The following is an 18,809-nucleotide window of genomic DNA, read 5'->3' as shown; positions in this document are numbered from 1 at the left end:
CGTGGCAACGGCAGTGATGTAAGCCATCGCCGGCGTGTTTTCTTTGACTAAGCAGAAAAGAGACGGCCTGAGATTGATTTTGTGTGTGTCAAGGCTGAGCTGTTTGATCACCGAGTCATGCTCAGTCAGTCATGCGTAGCCGGAGAACAGACCCTGCCGCTGAGAAAACAGAGCGCTCCCCGTTTTTTTGGGAGGTCTGAACCGCGTTTCCAGACATGGTTTCATAGGAAGCCTGTTTGCTTTGAGCTGTTCAAACATCGTCCGTGTTTTACGGTTCCTAATTTGCCCTGTTTTGATTGTTTGTTCAAAATGCCTCTAAGGATATTGAGGAATGATCCATGAGAATGTTAAAAGCCCATCCTGACACAGACAGACGTATGAGACGCCCTCTTTTGTGTGTGTGTGTGTGTGTGTGTGTGTGTGTGTGTGTATGCGTGCGTGCGTGTGTGTGTCTCGCTCTCTCTCTCTTTAGGTACAACCCCAGCAAACTAACCAAGAGACGATGAAATGCCTTCATTTTTTCATCCCCAGAAGGAAATTTATTTCAAAGGCTCAGGACTCCAGAAATAACTTCTTTTATCACTCGTGATGTCTGCATCCGAGGTGCCGCCCCTCGTTCTGCTCTTTATCGCGTTCTGTTTGTAACCATGTTCTTACACTAATAAAGTCACTGACAGCTGGAAATGTAACACAGGAGTCAGAGTTCAGTTTGTTTTTTTCTCAAACGTTTTATTTGTCATTAAAAAATATTGCATACAAAACATTAAAAACTCTACATGCTGAAAGCAGCTTTTCCTCTGTTTTGAAGCTAAGACCCAGCGAGCTCCCTGGTTTTTTTTTAGCAGGACTACAAGCTTGAGGGGGATTCAAGTGTTACCATGTTGTAAGCGATCTCCAGCAAGCCCGTCCTTCAGGCACTTCACTACATCAGAAACTGCTCTGATAAGCAGTCCTCACGCCTCGCAACTATTGCCCTCTCCGTGGAGACTATCCAGGTTACCCTGTTCCTTCATATTCACAAAAGGTGAGCGTTAACTCGGCATTAAGCATTAATTGTGCAGAAAAAGAACTCTGTTTTTTTTTTCTCCTAATGGCTGCAGAGTGACCAAAGGAGTAAGGAGACTGGCAATTCAAATAACCCCAAGGGGATTATAGAGCTTGTTACACTTGTACACACTTGTACGTGCAACTTAAATCAGTTTCTAAAATTCGTACACATGTAAAAAAAAAAGTTCGAACCATGGACTGACACAAACTAAAAAAAAAAAATGCAGTAACCAGTGATCTAAATGGATACTGTCTCACCTCCATGTAAAACAGTCATATTTTTAGAATTTCGAATAACAATCTGAGGTTTTGGTGTCAGCCAGTCCCCTGCGTAGGCCTGACTCTTGCCACATTCGCTCCTTATAGCACTTTATTGTCTTCTGCTCAAAGCAGCTGCTGCTCGGCCATGGGCCGTGCCTGCATGCATATATTCAAGATTTTTATCAAAACAATATTCAGAAGTCAATGGAAGAAAAAAAAAAAGAAGCATCATGATATAATTCACGTGGAATTCAGTGGTTAACGCACAAGTATCAACATTTTCAGTAGTGGTGTGGTTAGTAAAACCTAAACAGTAATGTGTTTGTCTATTCTGTTAGTAGGGGGGGGGGGGGGGGGGGAAACGAAGAAGAAATATGACTATAACTTGTTAGAAGAAGATTTCCTCCACACAGGGATAAAAAATGTCATCACAGTAAACAAAGCAAGAGCGGCGCACGCTGAAACGATGCATTTGGCGTCACGTTTGCTTAAAAGCCTGAGAAGATGGTGGGAATGGAGAGTAGATTGCTACTGCTACTACGGTACTCACAACTTCTGTTATTTGGCACTTGACAGAAAAGCCACTGCTGTTTTACTGTGAAGATGTGTTAAAGAATGGCAAAACAATTCAAAAGATACACACACGGAAAAAAACTGGAGCTAAAGAAAACCGTCTGTTTGGGGTGTTTCAGAAATGACTGGAAGAAATTGTTGTCATCTCTCGACTATTAAAAAAATTGCATTTGCTCAGTGGCAAATCTGTGTTTATTCCTGACATGAGCTGTCGACGTCAGCATTTTATAAAGTTTCACAATACAAGAACGGAAACAGCATGTGGATGCGAAGATCTAGTTTAAATGGTTTCATATCGGACACTCTGAATAGGTAAAGAGCGTATTATGTGCTTCCTGATTTGCAGTTTAAAGCCTCTTTTTCACCGTATGTGGCTTAGATTTTTCACAAGTTGGCTCTAATTCTACCTGAAACTGAAGCAAGACATTCTGCACCAATCAGTGTAGTCCTAGATTTACAAGGCATGAAGTTCATCATTGTTAGAGATCAGCATTAATAAGTCATATACAATTAAACTAAAAAGCTAAAAAAAAATTTACTAGTGTTTCACCAACAGATTCTTTTTACTACCAAAGAGCTGTCACAGTGAATGTCCATTTTTATGTATCTATTTTTATCATTATGAAATAAAAAAAACAAACAATAAAATGCTGAATAGATTTCATAGTTTTGTTCTCTCATCAGAAGTAGAAATTGACCAGTTTTGCTTTTTCATGCGGAAAAACATTTCTGAATCGCTGAGAATAAAGAGTTAAAGTTATTACAGTAAGCAAAATTAGCTTCCTAGAGGTAATGAAGCGAAACGAGAAAACATAAACAAAATTAATGTTCCTGAATTTTTTTTTTAAAAAGCATCTACTTTCAGTTACTAAAAAGAAGCTGGGGAGAAAAAAATGCGAAAACGAAAGATTGTTAGGGAAATTTAACCGATAAGTCTGCAACTGAAGATGAAATCGTCTGATCTGCAAGTAAAATAGTTTGCATAGAAAGCCTTTCAGCTCCCAGAGAACCAAAGAAAAAGGTCACATGTTGCTATGGTTAATGACGTTTTCCAATGTTAGGTTTGTGGCTCTAAATCGCCTCAATAGCAGCTAAAAGAAGAAGCTTCCAAAGTGAAAACAAAGAGAAGGCTCAATAATCAGGGACGTCAAGTCTCATTTGTCATTAAGTTGTTGGATCACAGGTTTTGAGATCATGTGATCTGTATCACATTGCAAATACAACTCATGTCAGAGTTACAGGAAGCGTGTTTCTCTGTGAGCGACCATCACTCGCCATACACACACATTATGTTGCAGGATTTATTTGCAACTGCTCCCTTTCACAAAGGCTACAAGAATATGTAAAGCATGTTCAGAAGCAGGGTAAAGAGTTATTACTAATTGGTTGAAGACACATGGTGAAAGAATAAATAACCCTGATTAAAAAAAGGTCCCATTCATGAGGTTACAGACTGACGAAAAAACATTGGCACACAGTAGCTTGGACAGATGGAGACTTCACTGGAAGTCAGACAAAACTCTTGAAAGCTGTATTTTGTTTCTTTAGAAACTCATTTGTACATCCTTTGTCTTTTTGGTCTCAAAAAGTTTAACAATGAGGAGATGACACTGCATTAAACCTGTTAAGACTAAAACCCCCTCCCAAACTGATAAAAGACTTTCAAATCGGTGCTTTAAGACCAGCGTGTAAATCTTTCCTCATCTTTTCAAATGAAGTTGTTTCCTCCATTGCTGATGAGCTTCCCTTTGCTCTTGAGTCTCTTCAGCAGACACGAAGCAATGCCTAACGCACCACCCTTTAAAAAGCGAACAAAGTTGTCTCCCACCAGTGGCCCCATGGCAAACAGACCTGGTTCCTTGCTACACTCAAAAGTGTAGGGGTCTGTGTCAATGGGGTTTTGCTTGCAGGAGATGGGTTTTGTTGGATCCTGACCGAGGCACTGGCCCTGGCCCTTCAAGAAAAACAAGTTTGGGTTGGTCCCGATCAGGACCAGGGCCATGGAGATCTTGAAGGCCTTGAGGGAGTTATTCCCTTGCAGCAAACACTTCATGTCAGACTGGAAGGACACCACACAGTGGTCGGAGAAACTTGTGTAGTCAGGAAACAGGCCGACACTATCGTTGCCGACCATGTTGCCTGTGGCCAGTTGGGGCTTTGGGCACATCTTGGCACAAACTGAAGAGGCAATACTAACTGACTGGGGTCTGTTTGGAGCAGAGGAGGGAGCCACGTTGTTGTAGGTCTGGGAGCACATCATGTTGTAGACTTTGTGGTACTCTGGGTACAGCGTTTTGGGCAGTTGCTTAAAGATGAGGTCTGGGTCGTCTGTGCCCTTACGAAACACGTGCAGAACTCTAATATTGCTGTTGCAAGCACACAAAACTGCATCGGCTGCGCTTAAGCCAGCACCTACAATCAGAACCGGATCAGAGTTCATGTCCAGTTTTCGCTGGCTCACAGCCAAGCCAAGGTCAGAGATGCTGTGGAACACAAAAGGTAGATCCTCCCCCTCGACACCCAATCGAACTGGTGCGTCAGATGCACCAGTGGCCAGGACTACATTTTCAGCAAACAAAGAAAACGGCACATGTGTGTCATTCTGCACCTGCTGGTATCCCCTGACCTCCCAGAGAGCCGCCCCTCCTCCACCGTTTACACACTCTCCTCTGTTTTCCTCAAGTCCCCCATTAAGGCCATCTCCCATCCGTCCATCTCCTTCCGCTGGGTGCCCATTCTCCACACTTTCCCCCTCATTCCCCCGGCACAGTTTCTGGACGGAGGTCACATAAGTGTTGTCAACAAAATTCTTTTGGAGCCCCTTTAGCTTCACATAGTTACGGTAATAAGAAGAGATCTCCTCTGGGGTGGCTCTGTCATTGGTTACATCCCTAAAGAGAAGAGGAAGACAATGAGGAAGGACAGTGCCAATATAAACTGACGAGGAAGCCGTACCAACCTGCGTTTCCCACTGGTCAAGTCTCTGTAGTTGACCCCAGGAAGCTCCATCCAAATGCCAAGACTTATAGTGAGCATGGAGCCCTCCATCGCCTGGGAACATACAGAAAGCAGAGAAAGAAAATGTAACTTTAAAGTAGGACAGAAACGCTTATATTCTATTTACAACGTAGATTGCATGCAAAAGTATGGCCAGCCACACTTGGTCACTTACGTGCCATGCTCCTCCAGGCGTTGCCCTCCCCAGAACCAGATGTGGGATGTGCTGCTGTTTGTCCCTCCTCCACTGAAGCACAGAAGGAAACTCATAGCCAAAGTCAGCATTGGGGTGCAGCAGTGTATCGAAAAGCACCGCCACCGGGTTTCTTGACCTTCCTTCAAGCCCTTCACTCAAATATTCCAGATCCTATGAAAGAGAAACACATCCACCCTCACACATCTGTGCACCGCTGCGATCAGGCGACGTACGCAAGGGAATTGGAGGTTACTTGTTCAGTGATCGGGAGTTGCTTGGACTCCTGCAGTTTTCTGTACAATATTGTATTCGGGTGGACAGTTGCTGAGTCGAAGTAGGGCTTGTATCCACTCAGCAGGTAGGACAGACAGATACCTGATGGCCCGTTGCCTAAAATGAGCCCAGATTCAGGGAAATGCAAGTTAGTACGTGAGAGTCGCAGCTCTGGAGGCATATAGGGCTTTTATCAATGTGACTCATGAGGATGGTTACAAACAGGTTGGAGGAGTGACGAGGAACTTTGAAAAGACAACAGAGTGAAAGACAGACGTTTTACCTATGATGACCACAGGGAGTGTAGGAGGGTGGTCTTGTGGCAGAGTCGTCTCTTCCAGGAGTGGCATGGCTGCAGCCAAAGCCGGCACTAAAGAGGAAGAGGAAAAGCTGAAATGTGAAGAAAGCTCCTGGTGCTTGTGTAACCGTCTGTTCAACATCCAACTCCAAGCAGATCTGGTTTGTACTTTGTCCCTCCAGTGTTTCCACGTTTCTGGGTCAGATTATTTGAACAAGGCCAGACTGGCTCACTGTCTTTGTGTCTGCCAATGTTGTTGTCTCACATTAGCTTAGATCCTGTCTCCATTCACTATCATCATCTGACTCTCTCACACACACACACACACACACACACACACACACACACACACACACACACACACACACACACACACACACACACACACACACACACACACACACACACACACACACACACACACACACACACACACACACACACACACACACACACACACACACACACACACACACACACACACACACACACACACACACACTCAAAGAGAGAAAAAAAATCCTTTATTCATTTTGTTATTGTGCGTCCACATACAGCCGTGACCCTCCCTGTCTGTCTGGGGCTTCGCACACGTGGAAACACCCCGCCACAACACAGCGTGCCCCCGGCTTTTTTCTCGCCGTCCCACCGACGTCCACACACCCGCCGTGCTATCACGCATGGCCCGCGGCGGGGCTAGCCTCTGTTAACCCCCGGTGCCGCTTCCCAAACAAAAGGGAGTTCTAATCAGATTTATGTAGGCTTGGGTCTGTTGTGAAATGTTGTCGTTGAGCATGTGTAGTGTGAGTTTGTGTGTTACGCGACGGTGCCATTGTGTGCCCGCTGGGCAGCAAATCCCCCCTGATCACTCCTCCGAGTGGGCCCTAATCCCACCGGGCCTGTTTATGTCTTTACCGCCCTTTTCAACTGCAGCAGGGTGAGAATGTAGTCCTGGCATGCTGACAAGCCAAACCACCACAGCTCCTACTTGTCTACGGACCAACACACACACACACACACACACACACACACACACACACACACACACACACACACACACACACACACACACACACACACAGACACACACACACACACTCACTCACTCCCGCCAAAACATCACTACAATAGCCAACAGTGCCCACTTGCCCCACTTTCACATAAACACTGCTTGATAATCTTTGTCTGACATCCCAAAACTCAAGCTCACCTCTCCCCGTGACCAGTACAATCCACATTAGTTCATGTGTTCCCCCTCTCCCTCTCCCCCTCTCCTCCTGTCTGACCTGTGTCTGTGGTCTTTGGTGACGGCTTGTTTACCTTTTTCAGTGAAAGCAATGGGATTCCACACTCTGTCTGCCCCATTGGGAGAATGTCGTGCCCCCAGTTGGCAGGCTGATCCATTGGTCAATTTCACAACTGCCCACAGTGTGTACAGTTAGAAAAGCTGTTTGCTCCATTTTTTTTGGTTTTTTTCTCTTGCTAAAACCTTTGTGCTGTTTGTTTTGTGCTTTTTTTTTTTTTTTTTAACAATTGCTGATATCTCTAAGTGGAGTTGTTTCCTTTTTTGCATGTTTCTGCTGCTGCAGAAACAGATGAAAAACTAGTAACTAGTAAATGCTGAAAATAATCTTTTTTGTACTATCAATATGTTTTGAGGAAACATGTCTTTATATCGTCTTTATTAGCAGGTAGAATTAAAGTAACTCATGCAGATTTATGAGATAATGTTATGCTGTAACATGAAACTGAAAACTTCCACAAGCAGCCTGCACTAGATTAGTCCCATTTAGCTGCTTTGGACAGATTACATGACGCAACAATGGTGCTGTTTGACTTGAGTTACAACTTGTGAATGGTCTCTGACATGCTTCACCTGATGCAACAGCCACGATAATGATATCAGAGCCAATTGATCCTACCAGAAAGAGCTGTGTCTGGTTTCACATTATTATTTTATGTTGATATTTTTCCTCAACTGGACAGTTTTCTATCAAAAGGACTGCTAAATTGTGGATGATTGTACTTATTCTGTTGTGTCTTGTCTTTTTATTGATAATAACTCTCAGCCTCCCCTCACATCATTGTGTTTTGTTTAATTTGTCTGTCTTGTCTTGTTTATGTAGGTATGTTTATTCACTCAGTTTTTGTGTTTAGTTCATTTTCATAAAAAAAAAATTAAAATACATATATGTCACTTTTGCATTAAACAAGACACCAGTGATGACCACTATCCGAGATATAATCGGAGGGAACGTGAAACTGGGAAATTTGAAATGTATAAATAATGAATTTACTTATTTACTTACAAATATCTGCAAATAATGAATCTACAGCTGCTTTTGATTTTCCACACATGTTCAGGTGAAAACAAAAAGCACAGATCATGCAGGGTCGTTTACACGAAGGGGGAAAAAAAAGAATGGATTATTTTACAATCCAGTTAAAAAAAAAATGTGACAACGGTCTGGATCAGAGGTGATTCCTATTTTGCAGCATGTAGATGCGCCACAGGATCCCTTTCGAGAACACGATGCACTCACTGCTGCACATGGTAAACAAACCGGGCTCCACATGAACTGTCCAGCTTTTTGGTCAACAAAATACCAACTTCTGCTTTTTAGATGGCCAATTGTAATTTTGTTAGTAATCGGTTTGTTAGTATTCAATTAGTTTTTTTGGTGTGTGTGTGTTTTTTTTAACTATATAAGTGAGTACATACTGTCTTTTTTTTTTTTTTTGCAATAGTGAGCTCGTTTGCACGGAGCAGCCTGCGGGTCAGTCATGAAATAAAACGAGTTTGAATTAATCGCAGGATGCTGCTGGATCCACTACACCCCCCCTGACTCCCGGCAGCCTGTGTCCAATAAGGTTCAAGGAGCACATGCGACCGCCGCCGTGTCACCACCGTCACCACCACCACCATCACCATCATCACCACCACCTCCACCTCCATCATTGCGTAATTTAGGTCAGTCACACGCTCAACAGCATCCATCCAGAGCAGCGTCTCTTACCGCGTTGTGATTTATCTCTTGTCTCCAAGCCGCGTCCTCTATCACGACCCACGGCCGCGTGTATCACCGTATAAATAGGCAGACGGCGGTGGGAGGACCTTACCCCCGAACTGTCTGGGGTCTCGTATGAGATAATGAGCCAACCTCTTTCTCGTCACCGTCACGCACGCAAACGCGCACACGCGCATCCGAACACACTTACCCTCCTCCGCGCTGTTCGACCCGCAGTATTCGGGTCTGATCGAGTCGCAAATGTCGAGTCGCTGGCGGAGGTGTCGGGGGCAGATGTTCTCTTGTGCGTGAAAGACACAGACCGGGTCCCGCGACTGCTTTTGTCGTCACATGCGCATCTCGCTCTGCACCGGCAGGCGTGAGCACGCGCTGCGCATGGAGGAGAGAGCCGGAAGAGCATCTCTCGTCTCTCAGCATCTCTCATCCCTCATCTCTCAGCATTCTCAACTCTCATGCGCACTGCGTGGGTTTGTACTCTTTTATTTTTAGAGCATCCTCCAAATGTACCGCGAATTGCGCACTGGACAGTACATTGTCCAATATCCGGATTTCACACAGACGTGCAGTCGTCTGTACATTTTATCAGGTACACGTGTAAAAATAAATCAGCTCTGCCTTCTAATGTGAGTGAGTTTCGCTTGAAATGATCAAAGATGTTGTAGGTCATCCGCATCAGATGTAGACAACGGGTGGCTCGTGGACTACATGAGGTCCACCACCACAATATTTTGAGGCCCATGGGCAGGGGTGGGGCTTCAATATGAGTAACCCCCCCCCCCCCCCCCCCAAGTCACGGACCTGGCTTGTTTTCTGCCCGGGGTGAACACTCGCACTGCCGAATTACACAATGGGGGGAAAAAACCCTCAAACCTAAAAGGTAATGTGAATGAGAAATGTGGGGTTCATATATTATGTTTGAATAAAGTATCCACACATCTTTACATCTATCTAAACAATGGTTGCACTTATTCTGATGGTGACAATACAGAATCACCATGATCTGAGATGCATACCTCTTATTATTATGTCATACCTGCCACTGTGGAATAACCCTGGAACAAAACTGTCACTGTGAATGTACATATACGTATATTATCTCATGTAAATGATCATATATGTACACTCTATTATGTAAATGCTGAAAGTAAACTACCTCATGTTTACCTCATCATCCTTTTGCATTATTCACCACTGCTCTATTATCTATTATCTTATTTAGTCTTGTACATATTCGTCTTTGATTACTTGTATATATGTATTTTTTGGTTTATTGTTATTATTTAATGTTTACATTTGTACAAAGAGAGCACAATCTACCGAAGTCAAATTTCTTGTATGTTAAACATACCTGGTCAATAAAGCTGATGAACTGAGTCTGATTCTGATTTTTCGCGACTGTGGTTTCACCGGAAGCTGAGTCCAGTGAAGTCCCGCCTCTCCGCCGTCTCGTCCAATGAGCGAACAGGATCAATAACTTCCGGTCCTTCACCAAAACATTTCTGTACATGTGTGCTAGTAGCTATCTGTGGCTACAACTCAAAAAGTGGCAATAAACCCCATTGAAGATGGTTCACTTAAGCAGGATCTGCCTCCGGAAGGTTCGTACTGCAGCAGACGACTAATGACGACAAAATGATTATTTTTTTTTATAAGGTTTGACAGCAGGAATTGTCGACAGTGTAAACATCACCGCTGTATGACATTGTAAAGCTCAGGCTGTGAAGCTGTATAAATGAAGCTCTTATTCAAGCTGCAGCACAGGTTTATGCTGGGGGGGTTTTTCTTTTCTTTTTTGCCAGTTGTGTTTATGCAAATCTCAGAAACGATTGAAGTTTTCATCAGTTTTTATGTAGAGGAAACGTGAAATCTGCCAGTCGGACGTATGCATCATTCATGCAGGTTACCGAAATTCAAAACCTGTACTATAAGAATGATAATTGAATGGAAAATTAATTACAGAATTATCTTGAGTGCAAATCAAATGTTGCATACAAAACAAATCGAAAGCCGTTAAAATAGCTCAAAATAATAGACTTGATTAAAAGAAAATTAAGTTTCTAATTGATGAATTAAATAATTCTAATTTGACAAGCAAAGAAGTCAGATGTAGACTATGCATAGTATTGTCTTGTGTTTTAAAAAAAATATGAAAATCAGTCTAATAGAAATGTGTAATGTCATTATTCAATGATCTGTATTTCATCACAGCAAACAGTTTGAATTTACCAGGAGAAAGATGTAAAAGAAAGAGGTATAAAAATATACTTTAATAACCAAAGCTGATAAGAAATGGTCACATTTTCCACAATTTGTAGTCTACTTTTTTACTCTGCTGGTCAATGATATAGATTTAAATGTCCAAATGTGTGTTTTCCTTCACTCCGACAAAAATTTGTTTTATTTTAGATTCAAGTATTTTATAATTATTCTGATTGATGCAAGTCTCTGACTCCTGTTGGAGTGATTGCTGAGTTGCTCACAGCTTATGTTTCTGTTATGCTTCTGTTCCTGTATAAAGGGTATTATTTTCCCACAATTAAAACAAAAAATAAGCCTTATATACAATATTCATATCTTATGTTAAATATCTCTGATAGCTTATCAAGTGCATCTCGAAATCAGATAGCTTTTTACTTTTGGAGTCTTTCTTTTCCAAATATCACCCTACCTTAACGTGTCTCGCTGTTTCTTCGCAGTATGGAAACTTGGTGGATAACCTGCGACTGTTTGTCCGCGGAGGCACTGGCGGCATGGGTTTACCTCGTCTTGGGGGACAGGGCGGGAATGGCGGAGATGTTTGGGTTGTGGCGGCAAAAGATATGACCTTGAAGAGGATCAAGGACAGATACACAGACAAACGTTTTGTGGGCGTCGTCGGAGCAAACAGCAGGTTTTCTGCAAATTTACCACTTTATTTAAAATATTACAGCATTTTTATTGGCATCGCCTGAATTTCTGAGAGATGCTCTTAATGTTTGTACTACTTTTATTGTCACGGGTTAATCAGAGCTCTTTTTTTTTCTTTTCAACAGCATTCGAGCTCTGAAAGGAATGAAAGGGGAGGACAAGGAGATTTTAGCTCCTGTTGGAATCACTGTCACCACTGATGATGGCAAAAATATTGGTATTTTAAAAAATATGCTGCAGTATTCTCTTTAGTGTTTGGATTCTCTCACTCTGGATTAGTCGAATTATCCAATGACCCTGATCATTAGATGACTCCTGCCTTTTTAACAAGGTTCACATTTTTTGAGAACAAATGGAGAGAAAAAATGTACACATACAGCTTCATAAGTCTCTGGTGTTTTGAACCTTGTGAACATCCGACATGTTCTTGTTTCTGAGGATCTATTGCTGCTGTGATGCAGAAATCTGTGTTTAAAAATAAAGTAGTTATAAGATGACCCTGGGTTTTTTTTAAGGCATTTTTAATATGAATAATAATGAAACAAGGAAAAGCCCCCTTGATGTTGTGGTGAAAATCCTTTCTTTTTTGTTCTCTCTCCAAGGTGAGCTGAATGCTGTGGGCGATCGCATTAGAGTGGCAAAAGGAGGATCCGGCGGCTGTTTCCACTCTGCCTTTCAGCCCAGCAAAGGGCAAACTAAACACATCAGGCTGGACCTCAAGCTCATTGCCGACCTCGGCCTTGTGGGGTGAGAACAGAAACTCATAGACATCCTCTTTCAAATGTTTTTGTTGTGAAACATGCAAAATATAAATGATATTACATTCAGTCTGCCATACATTGCCTCATTCTAATTCTAAAAATAAATTGCAGTTGTCGAGAGACGAGCAAAATATAAAAAAAAATAGTAATAATTGTGGAGAGAAACAAACCCCAAAGATCTCTCTCGACCCATTCAGTGCTACTGAACATTGTCCTCGACCTTGTTTTAGATACGAAATTATCAGTCCTCCAGTTGGACATGAAGGGTGTATTGAATCCTCTCCAAATGTGAAATATCATTTAACACTGTCACCCTGGTGTTCAAAATGTGGTGTGTCCTACTTTTTCCAGTGTAGGAGGAGATGTCTTGGAAGCCTCGTGACAGTAGATGGCGCTGTGTGCTCTTGAGTCCACAGACTAATTTTATGCAACTTTGATTCACGTTTCCAGTTTTCCTTTCTGTATTTTTTTACTCTGCTGTTGTAATAGATCATATATGAGTGAAATTGGATTTATTGCCACTGTACTGTATGTGTACAGTGACTGTATGTCCGGTGTGGTGAGTTCAGTCATCCAGGAGGGCTCTTACAACATTTCTGATTTGAAGGTATCTTAAGTATTCATTTATCGACGGTAGAATTTGTGCAAAGAAATGTAATATTCTCCATGAGATTTAACGCTGCATATAGGTAGGGGACTTCTACACAGTCAAAAGCATAAAAAGTAAAAAAGTACATCTCTTTGGATGTCTGGGGGAGCAGAAACTCTCAAAGAGGCGCCAGACAGGAGAAAAGTGTGTGTTGTGGATAAAACCAGTCCGATCGGGTTGTGGTTACAAAGCGGCTTAAATCTTGAAGCTCGGGCTTTACGTAAGGTTTTGAGATCAGAGTTCAGTTGGTGTATTGTTCTGGAAAACCCCACCAGCTCTCAAGTCTTTCCCTTTCTTTCTGAGAAACTCGCATGAGCAGCCTGATTTCAGGCCCATATTTACAACCACACTCACTTCAATTGTCTTTTGCTGAATCATCGTCAGGTTTCCAAACGCGGGGAAGTCCTCGCTCCTGACGGCTCTCTCCAACGCCACGCCGCGAGTCGCCAGCTACGCTTGTAAGAACGTGACACGACACTCATGTCTCATGTGTTTTCAGTTGTTGCTTCTGTTTCGGCTGAATTGGCACTGGGCAGAAACAAAACAAATGGGTCATATCCACCATCACACTTAATGAAGTACATTAACATTGATGTAAAAACTCTGGGGGAGAAGGGTTTTGGAAGTAGTTTTGTTTTTGGATTTTGAGTTTCTCCAACACACACCAGGTTGCTTTTCTGCAGTTTGTGAAATCTTTGTTACCGGTACTCATTTCAGTCACAACCTTGAGGCCGGAGATCGGGAAAGTGATGTATGAAGACTACAAACAGGTGGAAACCCTTGCTTCTCTTTTTAATTGCGATTTATCAGATTTGAATGGTTTCCAGTTTTCTTATTACACTTTATGTGGACAGATTTCCGTGGCTGATCTTCCCGGGCTGATCGAGGGGGCTCATATGAACAGAGGCATGGGCCACAACTTCTTAAAACATGTGGAAAGGACCAAGCAGCTATTATTTGTGGTATGTAGGGACAGCACACACACGCACGCACGCACGTACGTACGTGTGAGTGTTTGTAAATAAAATGTTCCGTTGCGGTTCGTATCTCTGCAGGTGGATGTCAGCGGTTTCCAGCTGGCGAGCAAAACCCCATTCAGGTCAGCCTTCGAAGCCGTGCAGCTCCTCACCAAGGTCAGTCTGAAGCTGTGAGCCGTGACTTTTTGTTCTGATCTGGCGACTCCTGGAATAATTAGATGTTTTTCATGGCTGCTGTCTGAAGGAGCTGGAGCTGTACAGAGAGGAGCTGCTGAGCAAGCCTGCCTTACTGGTGGTGAATAAGATGGACCTGCCCGACGCCGAGGACAAACTGGCAGAGCTGCAGGAGCAACTGCAGAACCCAGAGGGTATTTCCTTGTTCTGACTCGGGGCCCGGCTGATAACAGAGTTTTTCCACGATTTCCATAATTAGGAATTTAAAAAAAAATTCAGATAACCGATATATTGGCCGATTAACTATTTTAGTGCTGAGATGAAAGTAAATATGTTTGTTAATAACAATAATCAAAGGTAGCGACATCCTGTCAATGTAGCGATAAAAGCATAGACTGAGAAGGAGTTAGTGTGAAAGGCACAACGAGGCGCACGATGAACTTATTGCGTTGGTTTATTTAACAAGCAAATGAAGTTACCAGTCAGGTAAACCGCTTAGTTCAGTTCATGTACTGTTTGGCTTTTCACTCTTCTTTTATGACTTGAAAGGAGTCGAAGCTGCTTCCTCTACTGGCCACTAGTAACACAAGGACATCAGAAAAACATTATGTTTCCTTTATATTAGTGAAAAACGAGTGTGAATCTCGTCAATCAACCAACTTTTAGCAGATTACGATTATTCTGTAATGGCTATAATTGGCCAATTACTCGGTCGAGCCCTATTATTTCCTCAATCTTTTTTTTTTTAATTAGTATTTTATTGTGATTTTCCAAAATTTACAACAGACAATCCTTCACAGTACAGGCACATTTCTCCCAAACTCAATGTCCTTTATGATATCTATACTTGTAACAAAAGGGAATACTCACAATAAACAAAGGAAAATAAACAGATAAGAAAAAGACAAAATATAAAATAAACAAAAATACAAGAAACAGTTGTAGCTTAGAACCAGGGGTAAAAATAAAAAAATGCTTTATATATGTATATATCTGCCCGGCCTCTATAGAAAGTATTACCATCCTCAGACATGCATCCCTCAGACAAGATTAGTCCACAGAAGCATACATACGTTGCAGTAGGTCCTACACAAAGTCAGGTCTATGTTGCTGTATATATAGTAGCCATCCTTTCCAGTTACACTTAAATTTGTCCACTTCCATTCTAAGAGACGCAGTCAATCTTTCCATATTATAAATGTTCAACATTACATCCATCCATTCATCAACAGTCGGCACCAGATCCTGGCGCCATCTCTTGGTTATTGCCTTTTTTCCAGCCAAAACCATAATCCTCAGTAATTTACCATCTTGTTTATTTTTCAAATTCAAAGTCTTTAATAATCCAAAATACAAAATCTTAAAACTAGTTGGAATCTTAGTTCCAGAGATCTCCCCTATTATTTTTGCTATCTCTTCCCAATATTGATTAATCAAGGGGCAACCCCAGAATATGTGGAAGTGATCTGCTTTAGCTTCCCCACAGGATCGCCAGCATTTGGTGTCCCCGTGTTTCCTCTGTGCCGGGGTCGCAAAGAACCTTATGGTATTCTTCCATCCATACTCCCTCCAAACCAATGAATTTGTAGTTTTCCACTGGTAATTGCTTATCTCCTCCCATTCCTCTCCTGACAAATCTATGTTAGCTTCTCTCTCCCATTTTTCTTTTACATATTCTGTGTCATCTGCCTTCAGATCCTCTATTGCCTTATAAAGTCTGGCGATTGCTTTCCGCTGTACCTTGGAGCTACATGCATCCATTAAAACCTGTATGATGCCTACCCATGGTGTACTCAGATTAGCTTTTTTTATTTCTTGTCCTAAATAATGCCTCAGCTGTAGATATCTGTGAAAGTCCTGATTCTTGAGGCCATGTTTATCCTTTATGTCTTGGAAACTCATCACTGTCCCATGTTTGATAACTTCCCAATGCATTTTTGGACCATTCTCCCATAATTTAAACCTACTATCTAATTTGTTGGGAGCAAAATCCGAATCATACGCGATCCATCTGAGGAACCTACATTGACTTCCCAAACTATTTTTCCTCACAATATTCGACCATATTTTGAGTGATACCCCTAACCATGGATTTAGATATTCTTTCCAATGGGACCTTAATTTCTCATCATTTATTATTGTTTGTACTGGGAGCCCCTCAAATAGTCGTTCCTCAATATCTTTCCACCTTGCGGTGTATCCTGGGTCACAGAGATATATCAAAACCCTTAACTGTGCAGCTATTTCCTCAATCTTAAATAGAATTTTTCATAAATATATATATGTTTTGTTTTTTTTGTTTTTTCATTTATTAGATGTGTAATTTACTGGTTCAGTCATGATGGATATTGCCCAAAAACATCTCTAAACCTAAAGATTAATCTCCTCATTCAGCTCTATATTCAAATTAAGGCTTTGAACTATAATCCAGGTTGAGAGACGTTAAACTTTTTAAATACTTTTTTTTTTTTTTTTTTTGCAAGCCAAAATGATTGTTACATACTGTATTGGACTGAGTTAATTTGATGCTGTTTCCACAGAGATTAAAACCACGAGTGCGTTTGTGCTTTGTCTTAATGAAAATGTCCAAAAATACAGGAACAAATGAGATGAGAACAAAATGTAATCTGTTTGCAGCATTTTAAAAGCTGAAAGATGGTGCCAGAAAGTGCACATGGGTGAGAAATTAAGTTTTCCTTTTAGTCTAGAAAATGTGTGTCTCAACAAGAGAGAAAATATATTAATAAACAACAAAGAAAAACGTGATGTCATAAAGCGTCAGCGGTATTCTGATCAGTTGAGAACGTCACAAATCAAGAGCTAAAAATATTCTATTTAGTCTGTCATACTCTTGGTTTATTAGGTTTATTTATGTGAATATAACATAATGTAACCATCTAAGTGACTGCAAATTGTTGTGATGTTGGAGGTCCAGCTAACAGCCGCCTGCTCGGCGCAAAAAGTCATTGGAATTAAAGGTTTTGGGAGCCAGCGGTTTGTGTTCCACTACATGTCGGCTTCACTTTCCCTTCTTTCTCCTTTGCAGAGTTTTCTGACCTGCTGCCTGATGACATGATCCCCAAGAACTACGTGGCCTTCAGACACGTGGTCCCCGTCTCCGCCAAGACTGGGTTTGGCGTCGGCGACTTAAAAAGCTGCCTCCGACAGTGTCTGGAGCAGGAAGCGTTCACGGAGGTTAAAGGGGTCCAGGAAGAAAAGCTGCGGGCGCTGAGGAGTCAGTCGCACCAGCGTTTGTGACACACGTGGACAAAATCACGCAGCTCAGTGACACAGAGAGTCTGATGTCAGAGAGGCCCGAGTCTCTGAGCGAACCGTGAAGCGCCGGATGAATATTGTCGTCTGAGTGACGGTCTGGAGTTTCGGCGGCTTCACATGAAAAGGGGACGAGAGGGAGCGTAACGCAAAGTGACACTTTTTAAGTGCAGTAAGAGGAGCTCCTGTGAACTGCATCCTGCTGTCTTGTTTATTCAGAGACGATCAGCCGTCTAAAAGCAGCGTGACACGTCTTTCTACATCAAGCGAATCTGAAGAAAAGAGGAGCATTTATCATGCTCTTATAGGAATGCTTTTTATACCCGCTGTGTCCTGATTGCATCCTGATGCCTTCACAAAGGCCCACGTCTCAGTTTGGTTAATTATTTATGTGTTGTTCAATAAAAAAATATATACATTTTCTTGTTTATTTTAACAAACAAGATCGCCAAAATTTCATCAGAATATTTTTTTCCTTATGATTACAAGATGAAGAGATGTTCACAGCAAAAACCTTCCAACAGTTGATTGTTTGATATCAAAAGTTTCTCCTGATGCAGGTCGGGGGTTGATATTCAGATGTCTACTTTATTTTTCATTACACATTAACTGAAATATTTAAAGCCTTTTTTTTTTCCAATGTCAACATTTCTTTTATGAGCAAAAAAATCAAGTATATCAAACTATTACATGTAAGATCAGCTGTTAAAGGCACCATTGAAAAGAGACTTTTCAAAAATGTAACATTTGTCTACCAAAGAAGAATTTCTCACTGTTTAAAAGGTAAAAAATATTTTAATATTCAGTTAAATGCTCAAAAATCTGACACAAAATAGTGTCCTTTAAATGTATTTGTCAATAATCTTAAAACTAACATATAGCAGAAAGCCCAAGAATGTATTAATAAATAACTTATTTACTTACCGTGACTTCCGAAGTTTTTTTGGTTCCATCTTGAGTTTTTTTTTTTATTTTAAGTAGTGGCAGCGCACACGTGTGTCGATGAAAGTTTTATTTTATATTAAATATATTACAATACTGAATGATTAAGAGAAAAAATATGAGCGTTGATTTTTGCATCGTCAAGTCTGTACAGCATACAGGCAAAAATAAACAACAAAAAACTACAGAACTGCAGTATTTGAATTAGTACAAGAGGGTTTTGTTTGGGGGGGGGGGGTTCCCGGAGCAGAGTGCCGATGGCAGGATGTGGAGCACAGGGCTGAGACCGGGTGGTCTTCTTGCTCCAGTACACAAATACATTCAAGTCTCTGGCCTGGACGGAGCTGGTGGGCTCGTCTGCGGGACGGGGAGACTTTGAGCAGAGTCAGTGAAGCTGCAGATTTTTTTTTTTTTTTTGACAGATGTATAATCACAGAAATCACTGCAGCCTC

The 18,809-nt window shown here is 41.7% G+C and overlaps 3 protein-coding genes across 3 annotated transcripts in view; 1 reads left to right on the top strand and 2 right to left on the bottom strand.

Moving 5' to 3' along the window:
- Window positions 1–3,589: 3,589 nt before the first annotated feature.
- Window positions 3,590–5,712, bottom strand: osgin2 (oxidative stress induced growth inhibitor family member 2; the record flags this gene model as incomplete). The annotated part of the gene is made up of 5 exons (XM_080500244.1): window positions 5,631–5,712; window positions 5,328–5,464; window positions 5,054–5,245; window positions 4,841–4,932; window positions 3,590–4,772 (listed from the first exon to the last, which is right to left on the bottom strand). The coding sequence occupies exons 1-5, from the start codon at window positions 5,695–5,697 to the stop codon at window positions 3,590–3,592; spliced, it is 1,671 nt and encodes a 556-aa protein (XP_080356370.1). The 5' UTR covers window positions 5,698–5,712.
- Window positions 5,713–10,165: 4,453 nt separating this feature from the next.
- gtpbp10 (GTP-binding protein 10 (putative)) lies at window positions 10,166–17,763 on the top strand. The gene is made up of 10 exons (XM_080501608.1): window positions 10,166–10,272; window positions 11,371–11,564; window positions 11,707–11,798; window positions 12,184–12,328; window positions 13,376–13,449; window positions 13,709–13,761; window positions 13,846–13,953; window positions 14,047–14,124; window positions 14,213–14,336; window positions 17,189–17,763. The coding sequence occupies exons 1-10, from the start codon at window positions 10,240–10,242 to the stop codon at window positions 17,398–17,400; spliced, it is 1,113 nt and encodes a 370-aa protein (XP_080357734.1). The 5' UTR covers window positions 10,166–10,239; the 3' UTR covers window positions 17,401–17,763.
- The window catches only part of adam22 (ADAM metallopeptidase domain 22), a gene marked incomplete at both ends in the record, with an annotated part of 59,246 nt that continues 57,861 nt past the window's right edge, over window positions 17,425–18,809 (bottom strand). Inside the window, one exon of the mRNA XM_080500461.1 lies at window positions 17,425–17,529. Within this exon, the coding sequence (XP_080356587.1) occupies window positions 17,425–17,529 (105 nt within the window). The remainder of the gene's footprint in view (window positions 17,530–18,809) is intronic.

Source organism: Blennius ocellaris (genome assembly GCF_963422515.1).
Source record: "Blennius ocellaris genome assembly, chromosome: 8".
In the NCBI taxonomy this organism is placed as follows: Eukaryota; Metazoa; Chordata; class Actinopteri; order Blenniiformes; family Blenniidae; genus Blennius; species Blennius ocellaris.
The sequence above is the reverse complement of the archived record's forward strand: the minus strand, read 5'-3'. Positions and strand labels throughout refer to the sequence as shown.

What these genes read in the sequence shown, in the direction of transcription:
- gtpbp10 (XM_080501608.1), top strand. Translation starts at nt 10,240, where the DNA reads ATGGTTCACTTAAGCAGGATCTGCCTCCGGAAG. An exon ending in GCAGGATCTGCCTCCGGAAG is followed by an intron (nt 10,273 to 11,370) that starts GTTCGTACTGCA and finishes GTTTCTTCGCAG; the next exon opens with TATGGAAACTTGGTGGATAA. An exon ending in CCGTGCAGCTCCTCACCAAG is followed by an intron (nt 14,125 to 14,212) that starts GTCAGTCTGAAG and finishes TGCTGTCTGAAG; the next exon opens with GAGCTGGAGCTGTACAGAGA.